This window comes from Haliotis rubra, unplaced genomic scaffold (assembly GCF_003918875.1).
Source record: "Haliotis rubra isolate DU_JTF1 unplaced genomic scaffold, ASM391887v1 Scf537, whole genome shotgun sequence".
NCBI lineage: Eukaryota > Metazoa > Mollusca > Gastropoda > Lepetellida > Haliotidae > Haliotis > Haliotis rubra.
In genome coordinates this window covers 601,493-624,903 of record NW_025767232.1, presented here as the reverse complement: position 1 = coordinate 624,903, position 23,411 = coordinate 601,493, and the positions used below count along the sequence as shown (strand labels likewise).

The following is a 23,411-nucleotide window of genomic DNA, read 5'->3' as shown; positions in this document are numbered from 1 at the left end:
AATTTAAACAAATGCCATCGAATATATTGATAAAAAATCGCCATGTGAATGAAAAACATCATCGACACATCAAGTTGTACTGTTAGTATAGACAGGTGTTGTACTTCTATAGGATGAGTGATTTTTATGAAATCATTTCCATTATATTTAAGTTGGTTTTGATTAGGTATGACATAAGGCAGAACATACCTGCTTAGTAAACTTACTCAATGACGTAATACTTAGGTGAGTAGAATGACTGAAATACGCCACATATTTGAAAGCAGTGGGTAACGGAAAATGAAATACCCACTCAACATTCGTAACCCACTCCAAAAAATACAGTGGGTACAGTACCCACCACAGAAGGTGAGGTTAGGGAAGGTGAAATTGGGTTTAACGTCGTGCTGGAGAATATTTCGCTCATATGACGACGTGCATGCGTGTGTATGTGTAGGTGCGGCTGCTTGTACTATCACCAACAGACAGGGATATCACCAACAGACAGGGATATCACCAACAGACAAGGATATCACCAACAGGCAAGGATATCATCAACAGACAGGGATATCACCACCAGACAGGGATTTCACCAACAGACAGGGATATCATCAACAGACAGGGGATATCATCAACAGACAATGATATCACCAAGAGACAGGGATATCACCAACAGACAATGATATCACCAAGAGACAGGGATATCATCAACAGACAAGGATATCATCAACAGACAGGGACAGCAACATTAACAGACAGGGACAACACTCCTGCAACAAGACAGGGACATTGTAAACACACAGGACATCATCAACAGACAGGGACATCATCAACAGACAAGGATATCATCAACAGACAAGGATATCATCAACAAACAGTGACAGAGTCCACACATGTCTGCACAGTGTGCAGACGTCTCACCATAAACTGCTCCCTGCCAGGCTCAATGTCCCTGATGGCACAGATCTGCTGGTCCAGGGCCGTCTGCTTGCCCTCGGCACACTTCTGCACATGCACCTCCTTCATACAGCACACCTCCACAATGGCCATACAACTCTGTCGGTCCTCCACGGACACATTGAGGAAGGCGCTGAAGCTGTTGCACCTGCCGCCATCCACCGCCCATTTGACACCCTCCACGCAACATGAGGTGAGAATGTCGTTCAGTCCACCTACAAACACATCAACAGCTATATTGCAATACAAGACAAATCTTATGGATAACAACTTCTTGATTCATTTTTCACAACATTTCTGGGCTAGTTCTTGCCCTTCTTTAGGTGGCAAGGGTTGTGCTAGCAGTCTGTAGCTATACTGGGACCTAGCAGTCTGTAGCTACACTGGGACCTAGCAGTCTGTAGCTATACTGGGACCTAGCAATCTGTAGCTACACTGGGACCTAGCAGTCTGTAGCTATACTGGGACCTAGCAGTCTGTAGTTATACTGTGGCCTAGCAGTCTGTAGCTACACTGGGACCTAGCAGTCTGTAGCTATACAAGGACCTAGCAGTCTGTGGCTATACTGGGACCTAGCAATCTATGTGGCTATACTGGGTCCTAGCAGTCTGTGGCTATACTGGGACCTAGCAGTCTGTGGCTATACTGGGACCTAGCAGTCTGTGGCTATACTGGGACCTAGCAGTCTGTAGCTATCCTGTGGCCTAGCAGTCTGTGGCTATACTGGAACCTAGCAGTCTGTGACTATACTGGGACCTAGCAGTCTGTAGCTATAATGTGGCCTAGCAGTCTGTAGCTATACTGGGACCTAGCAGTCTGTAGCTATACAAGGACCTAGCAGTCTGTGGCTATACTGGGACCTAGCAATCTGTGGCTATACTGGGACCTAGCAGTCTGTGGCTATACTGGGACCTAGCAGTCTGTAGCTATACTGGGACCTAGAAGTATGTAGCTATACTGGGAGCTAGCAGTCTGTGGCTATACAGGGACCTAGCAGTCTGTGGCTATACTGGGACCTAGCAGTCTGTAGATATACTGGGAGCTAGCAGTCTGTGGCTATACTGGGACCTAGCAGTCTGTAGCTATACTGGGACCTAGCAGTCTGTAGCTATACAAGGACCTAGCAGTCTGTAGCTATACAGGGACCTAGCAGTCTGTGACTATACTGGGACCTAGCAGTCTGTAGCTCAATACTGGGGCCTAGCAGTCTGTAGCTATACAAGGACCTAGCAGTCTGTAGCTATACAGGGACCTAGCAGTCTGTGGCTATACAAGGACCTAGCAGTCTGTAGCTACACTGGAACCTAGCAGTCTGCAGCTATACAAGGACCTAGCAGTCTGTAGCTATACAAGCACCTAGCAGTCTGTAGCTATACTGTGACCTAGCAGTCTGTAGCTATACTGTGACCTAGCAGTCTGTAGCTCAATACTGGGACCTAGCAGTCTGTGGCTATACAATTACCTAGCAGTCTGTGGCTATACTGGGACCTAGCATTCTGTGGCTTTACTGGGACCTAGCAGTCTGTGGCTATACAAGGACCTAGCAGTCTGTGGCTATACTGGAACCTAGCAGTCTGTGGCTATACTGGGACCTAGCAGTCTGTGGCTATACTGGGACCTAGCAGTCTGTAGCTATACTGGGACCTAGCAGTCTGTGGCTATACTGGGACCTAGCAGTCTGTGGCTATACTGGGACCTAGCAGTCTGTAGCTATACAAGGACCTAGCAGTCTGTGGCTATACTGGGACCTAGCAGTCTGTAGCTATACTGGGGGCTAGAAGTCTGAGGCTATACTGGGACCTAGCAGTCTGTAGCTATACTGGGACCTAGTAGTATGTGGCTATACTGGGACCTAGCAGTCTGTAGCTATACTGGGACCTAGCAGTCTGTAGCTATACAAAGACCTAGCAGTCTGTGGCTATACTGGGTCCTAGCAGTCTGTGGCTATACAAGGACCTAGCAGTCTGTGACTATACTGGGACCTAGCAGTCTGTGGCTATACTGGGACCTAGCAGTCTGTGGCTATACTGGGACCTAGCAGTCTGTAGCTATCCTGTGGCCTAGCAGTCTGTGGCTATACTGGGACCTAGCAATCTGTGGCTATACTGGGACCTAGCAGTCTGTGGCTATACTGGGACCTAGCAGTCTGTAGCTATACTGGGACCTAGAAGTATGTAGCTATACTGGGAGCTAGCAGTCTGTGGCTATACTGGGACCTAGCAGTCTGTGGCTATACTGGGACCTAGCAGTCTGTAGATATACTGGGAGCTAGCAGTCTGTGGCTATACTGGGAGCTAGCAGTCTGTAGCTATACTGAGACCTAGCAGTCTGTGGCTATACAAGGAGCTAGCAGTCTGTAGCTATACTGGAACCTAGCAGTCTGCAGCTATACAAGGACCTAGCAGTCTGTAGCTATACAAGGACCTAGCAGTCTGTAGCTATACTGGGACCTAGCAGTCTGTAGCTATACAAGGACCTAGCAGTCTGTAGCTATACAGGGACCTAGCAGTCTGTGACTATACTGGGACCTAGCAGTCTGTAGCTCAATACTGGGGCCTAGCAGTCTGTAGCTATACAAGGACCTAGCAGTCTGTAGCTATACAGGGACCTAGCAGTCTGTGGCTATACAAGGACCTAGCAGTCTGTAGCTACACTGGAACCTAGTAGTCTGCAGCTATACAAGGACCTAGCAGTCTGTAGCTATACAAGGACCTAGCAGTCTGTAGCTATACTGGGACCTAGCAGTCTGTAGCTATACTGTGACCTAGCAGTCTGTAGCTCAATACTGGGACCTAGCAGTCTGTGGCTATACAATTACCTAGCAGTCTGTGGCTATACTGGGACCTAGCATTCTGTGGCTTTACTGGGACCTAGCAGTCTGTGGCTATACTGGGACCTAGCAGTCTGTGGCTATACTGGAACCTAGCAGTCTGTAGCTATACTGGGACCTAGCAGTCTGTGGCTATACTGGGACCTAGCAGTCTGTGGCTATACAAGGACCTAGCAGTCTGTGGCTGTACTGGGACCTAGCAGTCTGTAGCTATACTGGGACCTAGCAGTCTGTAGCTATCCTGTGGCCTAGCAGTCTGTGGCTATACTGGGACCTAGCAGTCTGTGGCTATACTGGGTCCTAGCAGTCTGTGGCTATACAAGGACCTAGCAGTCTGTGACTATACTGGGACCTATCAGTCTGTAGCTATACAAGGACCTAGCAGTCTGTAGCTATACAGGGACCTAGCAGTCTGTAGCTATACAAGGACCTAGCAGTCTGTGGCTATACTGGGACCTAGCAGTCTGTGGCTATACTGGGACCTAGAAGTCTGTAGCTATACAGGGACCTAGCAGTCTGTAGCTATACAAGGACCTAGCAGTCTGTAGCTATACTGGGACCTAGCAGTCTGTAGCTATACAGGGACCTAGCAGTCTGTGGCTATACTGGGACCTAGTAGTCTGTAGATATACTGGGAGCTAGCAGTCTGTGGCTATACTGGGACCTAGCAGTCTGTAGCTATACTGAGACCTAGCAGTCTGTGGCTATACAAGGAGCTAGCAGTCTGTAGCTATACTGGAACCTAGCAGTCTGCAGCTATACAAGGACCTAGCAGTCTGTAGCTATACAAGGACCTAGCAGTCTGTAGCTATACTGGGACCTAGCAGTCTGTAGCTATACAAGGACCTAGCAGTCTGTAGCTATACAGGGACCTAGCAGTCTGTGACTATACTGGGACCTAGCAGTCTGTAGCTCAATACTGGGGCCTAGCAGTCTGTAGCTATACAAGGACCTAGCAGTCTGTAGCTATACAGGGACCTAGCAGTCTGTGGCTATACAAGGACCTAGCAGTCTGTAGCTACACTGGAACCTAGCAGTCTGCAGCTATACAAGGACCTAGCAGTCTGTAGCTATACAAGGACCTAGCAGTCTGTAGCTATACTGGGACCTAGCAGTCTGTAGCTAACCTGTGACCTAGCAGTCTGTAGCTCAATACTGGGACCTAGCAGTCTGTGGCTATACTGGGACCTAGCATTCTGTGGCTTTACTGGGACCTAGCAGTCTGTGGCTATACAAGGACCTAGCAGTCTGTGGCTATACTGGAACCTAGCAGTCTGTGGCTATACTGGGACCTAGCAGTCTGTGGCTATACAAGGACCTAGCAGTCTGTGGCTATACTGGAACCTAGCAGTCTGTGGCTATACTGGGACCTAGCAGTCTGTGGCTATACTGGGACCTAGCAGTCTGCAGCTATACAAGGACCTAGCAGTCTGTAGCTATACAGGGACCTAGCAGTCTGTGACTATACTGGGACCTAGCAGTCTGTAGCTATACAGGGACCTAGCAGTCTGTAGCTATACTGGGACCTAGCAGTCTGTAGCTAACCTGTGACCTAGCAGTCTGTAGCTCAATACTGGGACCTAGCAGTCTGTGGCTATACTGGGACCTAGCATTCTGTGGCTTTACTGGGACCTAGCAGTCTGTGGCTATACAAGGACCTAGCAGTCTGTGGCTATACTGGAACCTAGCAGTCTGTGGCTATACTGGGACCTAGCAGTCTGTGGCTATACAAGGAGCTAGCAGTCTGTAGCTATACTGGAACCTAGCAGTCTGCAGCTATACAAGGACCTAGCAGTCTGTAGCTATACAAGGACCTAGCAGTCTGTAGCTATACTGGGACCTAGCAGTCTGTAGCTATACAAGGACCTAGCAGTCTGTAGCTATACAGGGACCTAGCAGTCTGTGACTATACTGAGACCTAGCAGTCTGTAGCTCAATACTGGGGCCTAGCAGTCTGTAGCTATACAAGGACCTAGCAGTCTGTAGCTATACAGGGACCTAGCAGTCTGTGGCTATACAAGGACCTAGCAGTCTGTAGCTACACTGGAACCTAGCAGTCTGCAGCTATACAAGGACCTAGCAGTCTGTAGCTATACAAGGACCTAGCAGTCTGTAGCTATACTGGGACCTAGCAGTCTGTAGCTAACCTGTGACCTAGCAGTCTGTAGCTCAATACTGGGACCTAGCAGTCTGTGGCTATACTGGGACCTAGCATTCTGTGGCTTTACTGGGACCTAGCAGTCTGTGGCTATACAAGGACCTAGCAGTCTGTGGCTATACTGGAACCTAGCAGTCTGTGGCTATACTGGGACCTAGCAGTCTGTGGCTATACAAGGACCTAGCAGTCTGTGGCTATACTGGAACCTAGCAGTCTGTGGCTATACTGGGACCTAGCAGTCTGTGGCTATACTGGGACCTAGCAGTCTGTGGCTACACTGGGACCTAGCAGTCTGTGGCTATACTGGGACCTAGCAGTCTGTAGCTATACAAGGACCTAGCAGTCTGTGGCTATACTGGGACCTAGCAGTCTGTAGCTATACTGGGAGCTAGAAGTCTGAGGCTATACTGGGACCTAGCAGTCTGTAGCTATACTGGGACCTAGCAGTATGTGGCTATACTGGGACCTAGCAGTCTGTAGCTATACTGGGACCTAGCAGTCTGTAGCTATACAAGGACCTAGCAGTCTGTGGCTATACTGGGTCCTAGCAGTCTGTGGCTATACAAGGACCTAGCAGTCTGTGACTATACTGGGACCTATCAGTCTGTAGCTATACAAGGACCTAGCAGTCTGTAGCTATACAGGGACCTAGCAGTCTGTAGCTATACAAGGACCTAGCAGTCTGTGGCTATACTGGGACCTAGCAGTCTGTGGCTATACTGGGACCTAGCAGTCTGTAGCTATACAGGGACCTAGCAGTCTGTAGCTATACAAGGACCTAGCAGTCTGTAGCTATACAAGGACCTAGCAGTCTGTAGCTATACAGGGACCTAGCAGTCTGTAGCTATACAGGGACCTAGCAGTCTGTAGCTATACTGGGACCTAGCAGTCTGTGGCTATACTGTGGCCTAGCAGTCTGTAGCTATACTGGAACCTAGCAGTCTGTAGCTATACAGGGACCTAGCAGTCTGTGGCTATACTGGGACCTAGCATTCTGTGGCTATACTGGGACCTAGCAGTCTGTGGCTATACTGGGACCTAGCAGTCTGTGGCTATACTGGGACCTAGCAGTCTGTAGCTATACAAGGACCTAGCAGTCTGTGACTATACTGGGACCTAGCAGTCTGTAGCTATACAGGGACCTAGCAGTCTGTGACTATACTGGGACCTAGCAGTCTGTAGCTATACTGGAACCTAGCAGTCTGTGGCTATACTGGGACCTAGCAATCTGTGGCTATACTGGGACCTAGCAGTCTGTGGCTATACTGGGACCTAGCAGTCTGTAGCTATACAAGGACCTAGCATTCTGTGACTATACTGGGACCTAGCAGTCTGCAGCAATATAGGGACTTTCCAGTCTGTAGCTATACAAGGGCCTCATTATTTCTAGGTACTTGCCAGACAGTTGCTATCTACACACAGAAACAAGGTGTGGCAGCTATCCTAGACAGCTGTAAGACGTAAGACAGTAACAGTGTACGATTGTCAGCGTGGTGGGAGAGTGTTCAGACTTCTTCCATACACCTACACATCTCATCAGTCAGTGATTTAATCAACATTGCTATTGTCAGCTCCCCAAATGTCTAGATTAGTCGGTCACAAGCTCTGAGAAAAACTGAACGACCATCATAAGTGGAGTATTTCCTCTATGCGGAACTGGAGTTGTTGACAAGTAGCTCGCAGGACATCCGCTATAACTGGGTGTCGTTACGCAACTATACCGCCACCACAGAAATTTACATGTCTCTCATTACTTAGGTACCAACTAATCTATTTAACAGTTCCATGATATGCTAAATTATCAATTTATAGTATCAAAAATAGTTTACATTGTCGATAAGACTTAGAGTTTCAAAAATAATTCACATTGTTGAGGAGACTTATAGATTATAAACATTATAAAATAATTTACAGCATAAATTATAACTTAAGTCTAAGGTCAAAGTTTGATTATTGTTTCACATTGTTAACGAGGACTTATAATAACTTTAGAACTATAATCACTCTGTGGTAGTGGGCCCTAGGTATGACAGTATGACTTTTAAAAAATGAGGAATTATTACTAAAAACTCTACACAGTTCAGATGTATCCATCATATTTGGTTTTGCATGTGCACATGTGCGTCTGCCAGTGAGTGTGTCAGTGCATGTGTCAGTGAGTGTGCATGTAGTATTTGTTCCCATAATGAGCTATATTCCACCTATGTGGAAGCCACGGTGACAGTGATTCAGGTCGCTGATTTCGTGTGCTGACAATTAGGTACCTGACTCTGACAGAGAAGGTGGTATGGGACTCAACGTAAGAAAAATACAAGAATCTGTACTTTAATGAGAAAGTGTAATGCCAAATATAACATATATTACACATGACAGCAGTCTGGAAATAATCGAATCTGGACAGAACAATCATGTGATCAATATTGCCAGCCATAATCTACAGCATCAGGAAACACGGACAAGCAGTCCAACAAGTCAAGGAGCCAGACCAGACTAACGCTTAGTCTCTGGATATACAATTTTGAAAGTAACAAGTAGGTGAGGTGAAATTGGGTTTAACGTCGTGCTTGAGAATATTTCGCTCATATGATGATGTGCATGCGTGTGTATGTGTATGTGCGGCTGCTTGTACTAGCCCAGACTGAAGCTGGTTTTATAGTGCTAGCCCACTGAGATACCATGCCGCAGTAAAGCATGAATACCCCACTCAGACACATTATACTGACTCCAAGCCGACCAGTCCTTGTTGTACCCATTAATGCCGAGAGCCAGACAGGGACCAACAAGTACCATATTTTAACGTCTTTTGGTATGACGAGGTCGGGGATTGAACCCGCGACCTTCCACGAAGGCGGTCAGAAAGTAACAAGTAAGCCCATTTAAATTGAAAAGGAGCCCCAGTGATATGGGAGATATTCAGAATCTGAAGAAATCTAGATTTGCTTCATTTAGGACTTTAGCATTGCAGGGAGGGCAGGCAGTATGTTGAAGGGGCTGAATTTCTATCATAGAAACTGTGCATGGGGATTCCTCACAGTCGTATAATACCATTGGAACAGTATGGTAATTACCCATTTACAAAATGTCCTCTAAATGTCTTTCCAGTTTGTTCATGGTACAATGAATTAAGAGCTACAGTCCGTTAGCTCAAAAGCGGACCGATGAATTGCAATCTAACTCGAAAACTAATAAACATAAAATACTCAATGAAACGCTGATCATAATCAAAACATCATACCCATTCTGTGAGGTTTTTGCAGAATTTTTGTCCTAAAATTAAAAAAGTTGTTTAACAATCTATCATTAAAATATTGACACAGTTCACTATTACGAGGGAGGAGTGCAGAGAAAGGGACAGCCAGGTGTTCGAGAAAGGATGGAGACGGCACAGCACAGGTTAATGAATCAATAACTTTGTCGGCACTTGTGCACATGCTTCTCTAACACCTGGCTGTCCCTTTCTCTGCACTCCTCCCTCGTAACAAATAGTGAACTGTGTCAATATTTGAATGATAGATTGTTAAACAACTTTTTTATTTTTAGGACAAAAAATCTGCAAAAACCTCACAGAATGGGTATGATGTTTTGATTATGATCAGCGTTTCATTGAGTATTTTATGTTTATTAGTTTATGAGTTAGATTGCAATTCATCGGTCCGCTTTTGAGCCAAACGGACTATAATAGAAAGAATGAGCCTTAAATTCTTTATTTATTTGCAGCTTTTTTCCAGCAGTATGTTTAATTCTGTTGGAAATAACTCCATACAGATGGAGCTCTGTCAGAATAATTAGGTTAAAACAACCTATATACCTTTGACTTTTGAGGGCATATACGATTTGACCCATGACAAGATTCAGGTCGCTGGATCAGGCTGAACAAATGAGGTTAATGTTAGATGAGGTAAAATTACAGTAAGGCTATGCTCAGGAATCATTTCTCCACGACCTGGGATAATTAGTTGGTCTTGTACACCGGAATGTACTCTCACTAATTGGTAGAGACATGACTTTACATACACCTGTGGACATGGTAGATACAAGTGTCTGGCCGCCATATAGCTGGGACATTGCTGAAGATGGTGTTAAATAACAAACAAACAAACAGGTGTCTGAACAATCTTAGGAGGCATAATCTCCGCTGTTATTTACAAAGAAGCATTTGAGTAAGTTAATGACAATTTCATGAAGAAAATCACATCTAAACAGTACTCAAAAAACATATTTTGCTTCAGGTTATTAAAAAAAACAACTTGGTCACTGGATAACTTGTACCAAACTGTTGTGGGCACCAAAAATATCCAATGTCTAAAACAAATATCAAACACTCTATCAAAATTCTGAACATCAAAATTAAAAACACTAATCCTAAATAGATAGTGTCTGGACAAATATAGTTAGTTCCTGAAGAGATAGATACTAGACAAATATAGTTAGTTCCTGAAGAGATAGATACTAGACAAATATAGTTAGTTCCTGAAGAGATAGATACTAGACAAATATAGTTAGTTCCTGAAGAGATAGATACTAGACAAATATAGTTAGTTCCTGAAGAGATAGATACTAGACAAATATTAGTTCCCTGAAGAGATAGATACTAGAAGAAATAGTTGAAGGTTCCTGAAGAGATAGATACAGACAACATAGTTAGTTCCCTGAAGAGATAGATACTAGACAAATATAGTTAGTTCCTGAAGAGATAGATACTCAGACAAATATAGTTAGTTCCTGAAGAGATAGATACTAGACAAAATATAGTTAGTTCCTGAAGAGATAGATACTAGACAAATATAGTTAGTTCCTGAAGAGATAGATACTAGACAAATATAGTTAGTTCCTGAAGAGATAGATACTAGACAAATATAGTTAGTTCCTGAAGAGATAGATACTAGACAAATATAGTTAGTTCCTGAAGAGATAGATACTAGACAAATATAGTTAGTTCCTGAAGAGATAGATACTAGACAAATATAGTTAGTTCCTGAAGAGATAGATACTAGACAAATATAGTTAGTTCCTGAAGAGATAGATACTAGACAAATATAGTTAGTTCCTGAAGAGATAGATACTAGACAAATATAGTTAGTTCCTGAAGATACCAGATAGATACTAGACAAATATAGTTAGTTCCTGAAGAGATAGATACTAGACAAATACAGTTAGTTCCTGAAGAGATAGATACTAGACAAATATAGTTAGTTCCTGAAGAGATAGATACTAGACAAATATAGTTAGTTCCTGAAGAGATAGATACTAGACAAATATAGTTAGTTCCTGAAGAGATAGATACTAGACAAATATAGTTAGTTCCTGAAGAGATAGATACTAGACAAATATAGTTAGTTCCTGAAGAGATAGATACTAGACAAATATAGTTAGTTCCTGAAGAGATAGATACTAGACAAATATAGTTAGTTCCTGAAGAGATAGATACTAGACAAATATAGTTAGTTCCTGAAGAGATAGATACTAGACAAATATAGTTAGTTCCTGAAGAGATAGATACTAGACAAATATAGTTAGTTCCTGAAGAGATAGATACTAGACAAATATATAGTTAGTTCCTGAAGAGATAGATACTAGACAAATATAGTTAGTTCCTGAAGAGATAGATACTAGACAAATATAGTTAGTTCCTGAAGAGATAGATACTAGACAAATATAGTTAGTTCCTGAAGAGATAGATACTAGACAAATATAGTTAGTTCCTGAAGAGATAGATACTAGACAAATATAGTTAGTTCCTGAAGAGATAGATACTAGACAAATATAGTTAGTTCCTGAAGAGATAGATACTAGACAAATACAGTTAGTTCCTGAAGAGATAGATACTAGACAAATATAGTTAGTTCCTGAAGAGATAGATACTAGACAAATATAGTTAGTTCCTGAAGAGATAGATACTAGACAAATATAGTTAGTTCCTGAAGAGATAGATACTAGACAAATATAGTTAGTTCCTGAAGAGATAGATACTAGACAAATATAGTTAGTTCCTGAAGAGATAGATACTAGACAAATATAGTTAGTTCCTGAAGAGATAGATACTAGACAAACATAGTTAGTTCCTGAAGAGATAGATACTAGACAAATATAGTTAGTTCCTGAAGAGATAGATACTAGACAAATATAGTTAGTTCCTGAAGAGATAGATACTAGACAAATACAGTTAGTTCCTGAAGAGATAGATACTAGACAAATATAGTTAGTTCCTGAAGAGATAGATACTAGACAAATATAGTTAGTTCCTGAAGAGATAGATACTAGACAAATATAGTTAGTTCCTGAAGAGATAGATACTAGACAAATATAGTTAGTTCCTGAAGAGATAGATACTAGACAAATATAGTTAGTTCCTGAAGAGATAGATACTAGACAAATATAGTTAGTTCCTGAAGAGATAGATACTAGACAAATATAGTTAGTTCCTGAAGAGATAGATACTGGACAAATATAGTTAGTTCCTGAAGAGATAGATACTGGACAAATATAGTTAGTTCCTGAAGAGATAGATACTGGACAAATATAGTTAGGGATATATGTAAATTTTGAAAATATGAATAATGATCTATTTCTTCATTGACACACTGATAAAACATCAATCATAAAAATATCATAACAATATCCCTAACTTATTTTGTCCCGTATATGACACACCATATGCTGATACTAGCACTGATAGAGAGCAACTTGGCACAAGCATTATGTTAACATTACACACAGGTTAGTGATTTTCAGTGTTTTTTACATACCAAATCCCAAATCAATACAACAAAGTACATAGCATCTTGGTGTTTCAAAGAATCTATGATTTGTAAAGATATCAAATTCAAGCAATTATCATGTTCACTTGAATTATCATATAATATTCACACCTTTGGCATGAAATACTATAGCAGAACATATCTAGAGTCTTTTAAGTCATCATCACATCAAAGAATCTTTGTGGATCATTACAAAAGCGATCAGGGTAAGGAAACTTTTGTGTTTCTTAAACTGAACAAACAAGTGAGCACATGTGTGGGTGGGTGTGTATGTGTGTGTAGGGGAGAGAGATATGGGAGGGTAGGGAGGGTATACAAAAACTCAACTGAAAACTTTTTTTCACTCGTGTAGATTTTCAGAAGATTTTAAAATTGTGATCACTTGGCAGTAGTATTCAAATTAATTTATGATGTAGATTGAGTCGCTGGAATATTTTCAGATATGAAGATGGAGAAAGATCAAGGTGACCTAGTTCTTATCAGTGTGCAAAAGTAAGAGTATCATCATCAGTGCATACATTTCCAAGGCATTTTTCTACTATTTCTCATCGGGATCAGTATTCAGGTTTGGTGGGAGATGGGAAACAGAAAATCTATGGGCTGCCCTAGATAATATGTCCCTAGCAACATGCTAAAAAAATTGGTGGTTCCGATTACACCTCTTAGGGTAGGTAGGATTTTTTATATTACATTTTTTTTAGAAGTAAAGTACAAACTAATAACACTTTTATCAATGTGTAATTGTTTATTCAATCAAGATTATGCTCATCAGGTCAACTTTCTCTATCAAGATGACTGATATCCGTCAGTGCCGGGAAAAAGCATTGGTATCTGAAAGCTTATTTTATTCATACCGCTTAAAAGAATACGGTCAGCACTAGAATTCAAGGCTCGGTCGGGTTATCGGAACCACAACATTTTTATTTAGGCCCTAAATTAAACAGTGAGTATTGGCAAGAGAAGCTGACATATCTGCTGGCAATTGGTCAAGTATGTGAGTAGCCTAATGGTGACAGTGTTTGCTTGTTAGGCTGGAGGAGGCTTGAATCTACATGTGAAGTCTGGCAGCCTCTGAATCATACCACTGGACCACTTGACGGTAATGGAAAAGTTACATACTCACTCAACAACTCTCAAGTCAAGAGTCTGTAGACGATTTTAGCTCTCTCCTAAATTTCAGGCTATCGAAATATTTGTAGGTGGTATTTCCTAGCCTGACATAACATAATGAAAAAATATAGTTATGATGTATGAGGAGTATTTCATGCCAAAGGAAATTATCTTCTTGAGTGAAATTCTTGCTGAAATCATTTTCAATTTTACAATTGTAAAATTTACATGAGAGTCTTGTCCAGAGCCCTAAAGCATTGCCACAATTAGCAACATTCCAGCCTTTTGTAAATACTTGAGCTGGACCCAACAAACCAGTTACAGACATCATGAGCACAGATCTAGGCAACTAGTATATGATGCTCGTCATTGTAGCACTAGCATTGGGGCATGGAGCCATTCCACCGAAACATCGCTTACATTGATAACGTCATTCCACCGAAACGTCTCTTACATTGATAACATCATTCCACCGAAACGTCTCTTACATTGATAACATCATTCCACCGAAACATCGCTTACATTGATAACGTCATTCCACCGAAACGTCTCTTACATTGATAACATCATTCCACCGAAACGTCTCTTACATTGATAACATCATTCCACCGAAACGTCTCTTACATTGATAACATCATTCCACCGAAACGTCTCTTACATTGATAACATCATTCCACCGGCCGCTTACATTGATAACGCTATTCCACGAAACGTCTCTTACATTGATAACATCATTCCACCGAAACGTCTCTTACATTGATAACATCATTCCACCGAAACATCGCTTACATTGATAACGTCATTCCACCGAAACGTCTCTTACATTGATAACATCATTCCACCGAAACGTCTCTTACATTGATAACATCATTCCACCGAAACGTCTCTTACATTGATAACATCATTCCACCGAAACGTCTCTTACATTGATAACATCATTCCACCGAAACGTCTCTTACATTGATAACGTCATTCCACCGAAACGTCTCTTACATTGATAACATCATTCCACCGAAACGTCTCTTACATTGATAACATCATTCCACTGAAACTTCTCTTACATTGATAATGTCATTCCACCGAAACGTCGCTTACATTGATAACGTCATTCCACCGAAACGTCTCTAACATTGATAACATCATTCCACTGAAACGTCTCTTACATTGATAATGTCATTCCACCGAAACGTCGCTTACATTGATAGCATCCTTCCACCGAAACATCACTTACATTGATAAAGTCATTCCAGCAAAACGTCTCTTACATTGATAATGAAGAAGTTGCATATCCATATAACTTTCCCCGTTGTTCATCACACAAACTTGTAAATGCCCCTCAAAGAAGTCACCTTGTCTGTCTACTGAGAGATTCACCTCTTGGTCATGTGGACAATGTGTTTGACCTCTAATCAGAAGGTTCATGGTTCAAATATCTTAATTTTGAATTATATACCACCTAATTGAGTCTGACCTCCCAATCCTGTCACCTCTCATGACAAGCATAGGTTGCTGAAGACTACACACTGGACCTACACTGGAGTATCGCCTCATGAGTGAGTGAGTTGGTGTACGCCGATTTTAGCAATATTCCAGCAATATCACATCGGGGGACACCAGAAATGGGCTTCACACATTGTACCCATGTGAAGAACTGAACCAAGGTTGTTGGCGTGATGAGTGAACTCTTTAACCACTATGCTACCCCACTGCCCCTTATCACCTCATGATGAAATGCTGTATACTCCTGGGATGGCAGTATATCATCAAAACATCTCAATATATACTGAACATCATTGAAAACGCACCACCTGTATTAGTTTGGATTTCCAAGAGCATAAATGAGCAATCAGTGTAAATTTTACATACTTTTGTAGTCCAATGATTGGTAAAGAAAAGAAACAAGAACAATCCAGCAAAACAGTGAAGTCTTATTTCTGCTGACCATGAAAGAAAGATGGAGTCAAATTGGAAAGTCAGTAACGTGTATGACCACCATTAGCAGAAACACAAGCTGTGCAACGTCTCCTCATTGAACTGCTAAGTCTCTGAATAATGTTTTGAGGCAATGCATTCCACTCTTGTTGCAAGGCATTCTCAAGTTCCCCAAGGTTGTTGATCTGTGGGTGATGTGAGAGGCGTTGGGCGATGTAATCCCAATGGGAGACAAATCTGGTGACAATGCAGGCCATGGAAGTAGAGGAATGTTGTTGTTTGCCAGAAACTGTGTTGCAACACACGCAGTGTGCGCTCAAGCATTGTCCTGCTGAAATGTGTGCAGATCTTGATGTTGGTTAAAGAAGGGAACGACATTGTTCTGAAGAATGGTGTCACGGTAGTAAAGGGCATTCACTCTGCCACGACAAACTACCAAAGCGGTTTTGTGATGATAACTGATCCCTCCCCACACCATAATGCTTCCTCCACCCCACCAATCTGTTTGCACAATACAGTCCTGATGGTAACGTTCTCCCCGTCACCGCCATACCTGTATACACCCGTCAGCATGTCGCAAGTGAAAACGTGACTCGTCAGAGAACACAACACCATGCTAACGTCGTAACAACCACAAACGATGCTGTTCAGCCCATCGTCGGCGTTCAAGGTGATGTCTATCAGTCAGGATGGGTCCAACATAAGGGCGTCGACACTGTAATCCTGCCGCACGGAGACCAAGTCCGGACGGTGGAAGCACTGATCAAACCACGTCGGCCTTGGACAGCGTTGGCGGTTCTGGCAGCCGGCAACGTATAATCCCGAATATGGCGTCGAACAATGTCTCGATGTTGGCAAGGGGTGGTAACACGTGCCTGGCCAGGACGTTGGCGGTCCCTGGTGGTTCCTGTTTGTTGGTACCTGTTGGCAAATCTTATGATGGTGGAATGATGGCAACCAAATCGTCTGGCAATAATCCTTGATGTGCCAACCTGCAACATGCCTAACGCCCGTTCTCGTTCCTCTGGTGACAATCTTGGCATTGCAAAATAAACTTTACTTGTGGAAGTACAGCTAAAATGAGAACGTTTTTTTGCCGACGGTCATTTATACCCCTAATCAGCATGTTTTACGCATGCATTTTCTGCTTTTCGTGTGTGTTGTGCATGAATTTTGTTGTTGTCATGTGATGTGTTGTTCCATGATGTGTTCGGGCAATCCGTTCTTTACTGTACAGCATTATTTATTGTCTTTTGTGTTATTAACAACATTTCCAACGTTCATTTTCACTCTCAAAACAATCCTATTACCATATTTCAAAATTTACAGGTGGTGCGTTTTCAATGATGTTCAGTATATATAGCATATTCAAATCTTTTGTGCTGCAAAATCATCATTAAGAGACCAGTCCAACTTGCAATAGTTTGTATATATCGTCATTATATCCCAATTGCATAGATCAATGCTCATGCTGTTGATCACTGGATTGTCTGGTCCAGATTAGATTATGTACAGACTGCCGCCATATAGCTGTAATATTGCAGAGTGCAGCATTAAACAAACAAACAAACAAATCATATATAAGCATCAGAACAATGCCCTAAATATCAGCTAAATGACACCATTTCTAGATAGATCTTAACTGTACAATACATAAGGCCGTATGATCACGGTGAGCTAAACATGTGAGGCTCTAGGACCTGTCAAGTAGCAACAATTTCACCACCTTTTAATCAATGAACTCTGTGAAGGAGCCTGAGTCTTTGGTTTCCTTTCAGCCTCTTACATACACTAGAGTAACGCCTTGAGCATCACTGAGTCTTTGGTTTCCTTTCAGCTCTTACATACACTAGAGTTACGCCTTGAACATCACTGAGTCTGCTATCAACCTTAAATCTTTAGCCTGAATACAGATTTCTTCCATAGTAAAAAGTTATCTCTTCACATTCAGTAATCTTCACAAGTTCAGAAATCTAAAACAAAATATTTGTCAAGATTTAAGTATGTTATTAAGATTTGGAGATTTAATGTTTAAGGGCCCAAGTTGTTTTTGAACATTAAGATGTGCTTAAATATAGTCAAGAAATAGCTAAATGTATGTTTTGGATGCCTGTCTTCAAGAATAGGGCAAATTATTTTTTACCTACAATGGAACCCATGTTTAGACATTTTGAGAGGTTGTTTACTTCTTTCACTTCCACATCCACCCATATTCTGAAATGATTGCTCCCTAGTATTGAGGTGAATATACTTTTAAATCATCTGCAATCTGCTTCCAGGAAATATTTACACCTACTTTACTCAATAGATAACACCAACAACATTGTTTAATTGTGAACAAACCATTCACTGACTCATCGACCTGTCTTTAAGAGTCATTTTGGAACACTTAGAACCTATGAAGACAAAGTTTCTTCAACCAACATGAAGCAAGTGCTCTACAACCGAATAGGACTGACATCTCTACAGACATGTTGCACTGAACTATAACACAGTTAATTTCTTTGATAGGCATTTTAGAAGTTGAGCTGATGAAGAATGATGATACAACTTCTGAATTCTGTGAAAGGCGATGTTTCGACATAGGTCCTAATGTCTTGCTAACGCTATGCTTGACAATGACATTAAAATCTATGTCAAAATGAAGCCTTTCACAGAATATAGAAGTTGTATTTTCATAAAATCATTCTTCAACGCAGTAAATATCCAGAAATGATATTACTCGATATTTTAACACTTTTAGTGGACACAATACAATGTTGACAAAAAAATTACCCAAAAATATAAATAACAAACAATATTCCTCAACATGCTGTAAGGTATTAACACTAGAATTTAGCCCATTTGTAGAAACACAAGTTAATGAGAGCCATGTGTTAGACACCTGATGCTCGAAGCTGCACACTTACCCGTGGAGAGGTGGACGGCAGAGGATGCCAGGAGAACCCAGAGAAGTAGTGCATGTTGACCGTGTCCCGCCATGTCGGTACAGAGCAAGGATACTGTTAGTATTGTAGGAAATCACAGAAAGTCGCCTCTCTGTAACAGTCAATGCAGGCTCTTCACTTCTACAGCCTCAACTCCGTCCCAGTGGTACAACACTCTGTGTTAGTGAAACAGTCTCCACGATACGGCACAGTCTTAATGATGTACAGTCCTGATGGTGTGGCACAGTCTAGGTAGTGTACAGTCTCCACTTGGGTACAGTCTAGATAGAGTACAGTCTTAACTGTGTACAGTCCACAACGTGGTACAGGGATGATGGTAGAACTGTCAATGGTGTAGCTGTCACGATGTGTAACTGTCTTTACGGTTGTCTTAATCCATGGTATAGCTTCTTGATAGAAGTGTCAATGGTATTGCTTCCTTGATAGCCCTCTCACTGGTATAGCAGTCTAATTGGTATAGCTGTCTCCAGTTTAGTTCTCTCACTGGTATCGTTAGTTACGTCAGTGGTATAGTCAAGTCAATAGTATAGCTGTCTGTAAGTCTCACACAAGATTACACACAAAGTTCTCCCAAAGGCAGATCCTGTCTGTATAGTGTGGTACGGTGCACGTCACAGACTGAACGGCAGATCCCAGTCAATGGTGGGTTTGACAGGCCGGCCTGCACTGATAGCTGGTCACACTAAGACAATGGCAGGCTGAATGGGAAGGTAGACGCACGTCTGTGAGTAAGGGAGTACTACTTCTCCTCTCACTGCATTGTCCTGGCGAGTACTGATCACTGATGACACACTGCTGTAAAGGGAAAACCTGATTGTAGTTACATTAAGTCAGGGAAATGGTTGTCAAAACTATAAACAATTCTTTGAGAGGCATTTTAGATGTTGGGAAGTACAGTATAGACAAACTTTATGGATAACAACTTCTTTTATTTCATGAGTGCAACCGAAATGTCACACTCACAAAATAAAAGAATTTGTTACCCATCAAGTTTGTCCATATTATACTAAAAACATTGTTCCAGAGATGAATTACAGAAGAACAGCGATATAAATAAACTGAACTAACTTATGTTTTGGGATCTGACAATATAAGCAAAACTATGCAGGTAAACCGAAAATATCAAGTACCAACCATCAAAGTGCAAAACACAAAATTTCATAAATAACCAGCAGTATAATCAGATTGATATCAGAGTAACAATTCATGGTCAGTCCAATATCTGAGTAACAGTTTATATTACAGTCTGATATCACAGATCATATTACAGTCTGATATCACAGATCATAATAATTACGGGTTCATGGTCTGCCTGATATCAGGGTTAGGGTTCATGGTCTGCCTGATATCAGGGTTAGGGTTCATGGTCTGCCTGATATCAGAGTTAGGGTTCATGGTCTGCCTGATATCAGGGTTAGGGTTCATGGTCTGCCTGATATCAGGGTTAGGGTTCATGGTCTGCCTGATATCAGAGTTAGGGTTCATGGTCTGTATCAGGGTTAGGGTTCTGGTCCTGATATCAGGGTTAGGGTTCATGGTCTGCCTGACATCAGCCTGAGTTAGGGTTCATGGTCTGCCTGCCTGATGACATCAGAGTTAGGGTTCATGGTCTGCCTGATATCAGGACTAGGGTTCATGGTCTTGATATCAGGTTAGGTTCATGGTCTGCCTGATATCAGGGTTAGGGTTCATGGTCTTAGGGTTCCCCTGACATCAGAGTTAGGGTTCATGGTCTGCCTGATATCAGGGTTAGGGTTCATGGACTGCCTGATATCAGGGTTAGGGTTCATGGTCTGCCTGATATCAGGGTTAGGGTTCATGGTCTGCCTGATATCAGGGTTAGGGTTCATGGTCTGCCTGATATCAGGGTTAGGGTTCATGGTCTGCCTGATATCAGGGTTAGGGGGTTCATGGTCTGCCTGATATCAGGGTTAGGGTTCATGGTCTGCCTGATATCAGGGTTAGGGTTCATGGTCTGCCTGATATCAGGTTAGGGTTCATGGTCTGCCTGATATCAGGGTTAGGGTTCATGGTCTGCCTGATATCAGGGTTAGGGTTCATGGTCTGCCTGATATCAGGGTTAGGGTTCATGGTCTGCCTGATATCAGGGTTAGGGTTCATGGTCAAATGTATGCAAAAAATGTGCTTGTAATTGTAATTTCTTATACTTTGTTAATAAATAAAAACAAACAATTGAAAAAGTGTTTCTTTTCTTCCTGTTACTCTTTTTCTGATCACCTTCATGGTCAGCCTGATATCAGGGTTAGGGTTCATGATATCAGGTCGGGAGATCAGCAATTCAGGTGTGTAGGAGACACTAAAGACACTGCATAACATGGAAACAAAACTGGTTTATATCCCAATCCCCACATGCTACAACATCTAAAGCCCACCCTGGGTGTCCCAGACACAATAACCAAGGAATATTGTCAACAATAAAGTTAAACCACACATGCAAGCTGCAAAACTAAACAACTTTCTAATAAAAGAATGACAGTCACAAAGTCACAACACAATCAAAAAAGGCATGAAGGATGAAAAATAAAACAGAAAAAAAAGATTCATAAGAAATATTTCCAAAAATAACTACTAATCTAAAAAAGGTAAACTTGATTGTCAGGGGTTCTGGAGATCCCTGAAGTTCATCAATCATGTGTGTGGTATATGTGTGTGTGTGGCTTATACAGCCCCACTTGAGCCAAGGTAGACACAAGCCACATTAGATGCCTAGTGTGTGTTCTCCCATGGCAGATTGAGTGTGTAGTTAATGGGTCAGCAAATTGAACGTGAACACACTACACCATTAACACAATTAGCTGGGGCTAGGGTTGCTCACCCCTGTACTGATTAGGACCAGTAAGTGTTACACACTCAGGATCGAGTTGCTTCTTTCATGAAGCAGGCCACTTGAAGAATCAGCACACTTTCTGGCCACAATTCTTCATTAACGAAAACTAAGTCCTGTGTAAACTCTAACCAAATACGGTCAGGGATTGTGATAACTGGTTTGAATATTTACATTTGTTGATATTTAACTAATATTAATTTACATATTTATGCATTATGTAACCACGGTATCAGTATCAAAGGGAGGTAAACAGACACAAACAGTGAGTGAGTGAGTGAGTGAGTGAGTGAGTGGGATTTTACGCCACTTTTAGCAAAATTCCAGCAATATCACGGCGGGGACACCGGAAATGGCTTCACACAATCGAACCCGTGTCTTTGGCATGACGAGCGAACACTTTAACCACTAGGCTACCCCACCACCCCTCGGATTTCAAAGCATGTTTAAAATATGTATCGACATGCTCACCCACTGAGACAAAAGTTGTTACCCCATTCAAACAGAGTATACTGACCCCGACCTGACCCCGACCTGACCAGTCCCCTCACTTGCCAGGCAGTGCAACAACAAGTACCACCTTTAAATAAAGTTGTGAATGACTCTGAGATCGGTCCACTGACCTCTCATTTCCAGCGCAGACATTCTGTCCACTACAACTCAGGTGGCTTAATATAAGTGTAATGATAATTACAAGGCCATATATATAGCTGGACATGCAGGGACATGCTCTAAGTGCATGCAACATAATGGACATTATTGCCCCGGATAACCCAAGCTGCCTGTGAGGCGCTAGAAGGTTAATCGTCATATGACTTATCCCACTGAGTACCCATTTTCTGCTGGGTGAACAGAGGCAATTTTGAACAGACTCACTTGCCTAATGTGAGATCACATGTGTCAGGTGTGCTTCGTTTCGGGACAGGGCAGAAGTCTTAGAAACTCTCAGGAGTCAAGCTGCCAAACACGGTCACCCATCCAAGGATTCTCCGTGGCCACCAAGCACAATTATATGTACCATGGTACCAATTATTGCAATGCACAAAAAGTCCAGACACTTGTTGCAACCCTAGGTTCACCTGCAAATAGTCATCACTGTTCCAAACTAAGGTGGGTATGGAGTACTTATAAGTCCTTGTGGTTTACCGGCAAAGTATCTCAGTTCCATCATTACAGTAAGGACTCTTGACTTCCATACACTGCTTGTCAACATGCTAAATTATACATTTGATACAGGCAAGATTCTGAAACGCATAAAGACACATAATGGCTTCCTAGAATAGTTAATTACGTCACAACGAGAACTGAAGAGTTGAGAGATATGAATGAAATGTATACTCACCAATATCCTGGTCTGGGCCCGGTAGTAATCAAATAATGACGTCAGGATTGGTACTTTATTCCAAGAAGGTTCTGACAACCTTTGAATGTTTGTGTGTATTACGACTTGACGTTACCGTATTTATTCCTGCTTCAGTGCCGATGCTAAAAGTTTCATTATGCTGCCAAGATCCTAGTTAGAGTTGGTCTTCAGCGACTTATGACTGTCCTGAGACAACTCACAGGATTGGACGATCAGACTTGCTGACTTGTATGATGGATGCTATCATCTGCTAATTGTTTACATTGATGCTCATGATGTCAGTCACTGGATTGTTGACATGACTCGAGTGTTCACAAACTGACATCATTTAGCTTGAAGACTGTTGAGTGCACACTAAACATCACAACAAACATTACAGTTGTCTTAGAAACAAGATCCCTTTATGGAAGGTGGTTCTGTGCTGTTTAACTTTACTCAGCTCCGCTAAACAAGTCCACCTGACACTGGACTGACCAGGGCTCATGTCAACACACTTGACTGAGTGATAATCTCTAGAGCCAATATACTCAA

At 42.1% G+C, this 23,411-nt stretch overlaps 2 protein-coding genes across 5 annotated transcripts in view; both read right to left on the bottom strand.

The window, feature by feature from the left end:
- LOC124253257 (fibulin-1-like) overlaps positions 1 to 23,071 on the bottom strand; it is a 46,859-nt gene extending 23,788 nt beyond the window's left edge. The window contains exons 1-3 of one of the 4 annotated variants that reach the window (XM_046687001.1): positions 22,860 to 23,071; positions 18,634 to 19,467; positions 901 to 1,151 (exon numbers count right to left, since the gene is read on the bottom strand). In XM_046687001.1, coding sequence (XP_046542957.1) covers positions 901 to 1,151; positions 18,634 to 18,706 — 324 coding nt within the window. In that variant the 5' untranslated portion in view covers positions 18,707 to 19,467; positions 22,860 to 23,071. The remainder of the gene's footprint in view (positions 1 to 900; positions 1,152 to 18,633; positions 19,468 to 22,859) is intronic. The other 3 variants (XM_046686998.1, XM_046687000.1, XM_046686999.1) reach the window with 3 other exon arrangements.
- Positions 19,966 to 20,552, bottom strand: LOC124253254 (circumsporozoite protein-like). Its single transcript, XM_046686995.1, has 2 exons — positions 20,385 to 20,552; positions 19,966 to 20,160 (listed from the first exon to the last, which is right to left on the bottom strand). The coding sequence occupies exons 1-2, from the start codon at positions 20,550 to 20,552 to the stop codon at positions 19,966 to 19,968; spliced, it is 363 nt and encodes a 120-aa protein (XP_046542951.1).
- Positions 23,072 to 23,411: the final 340 nt, after the last annotated feature.

Coding starts and splice junctions, on each gene's coding strand:
- LOC124253254 (XM_046686995.1), bottom strand. CDS start 20,552: ATGAACCCTAACCCTGATATCAGGCAGACCATGAACCCTAACCCTGAT. Junction 20,161..20,384: donor CCATGAACCCTAACTCTGAT/GTCAGGGGAACC, acceptor ACCCTGATACAG/ACCATGAACCCTAACTCTGA.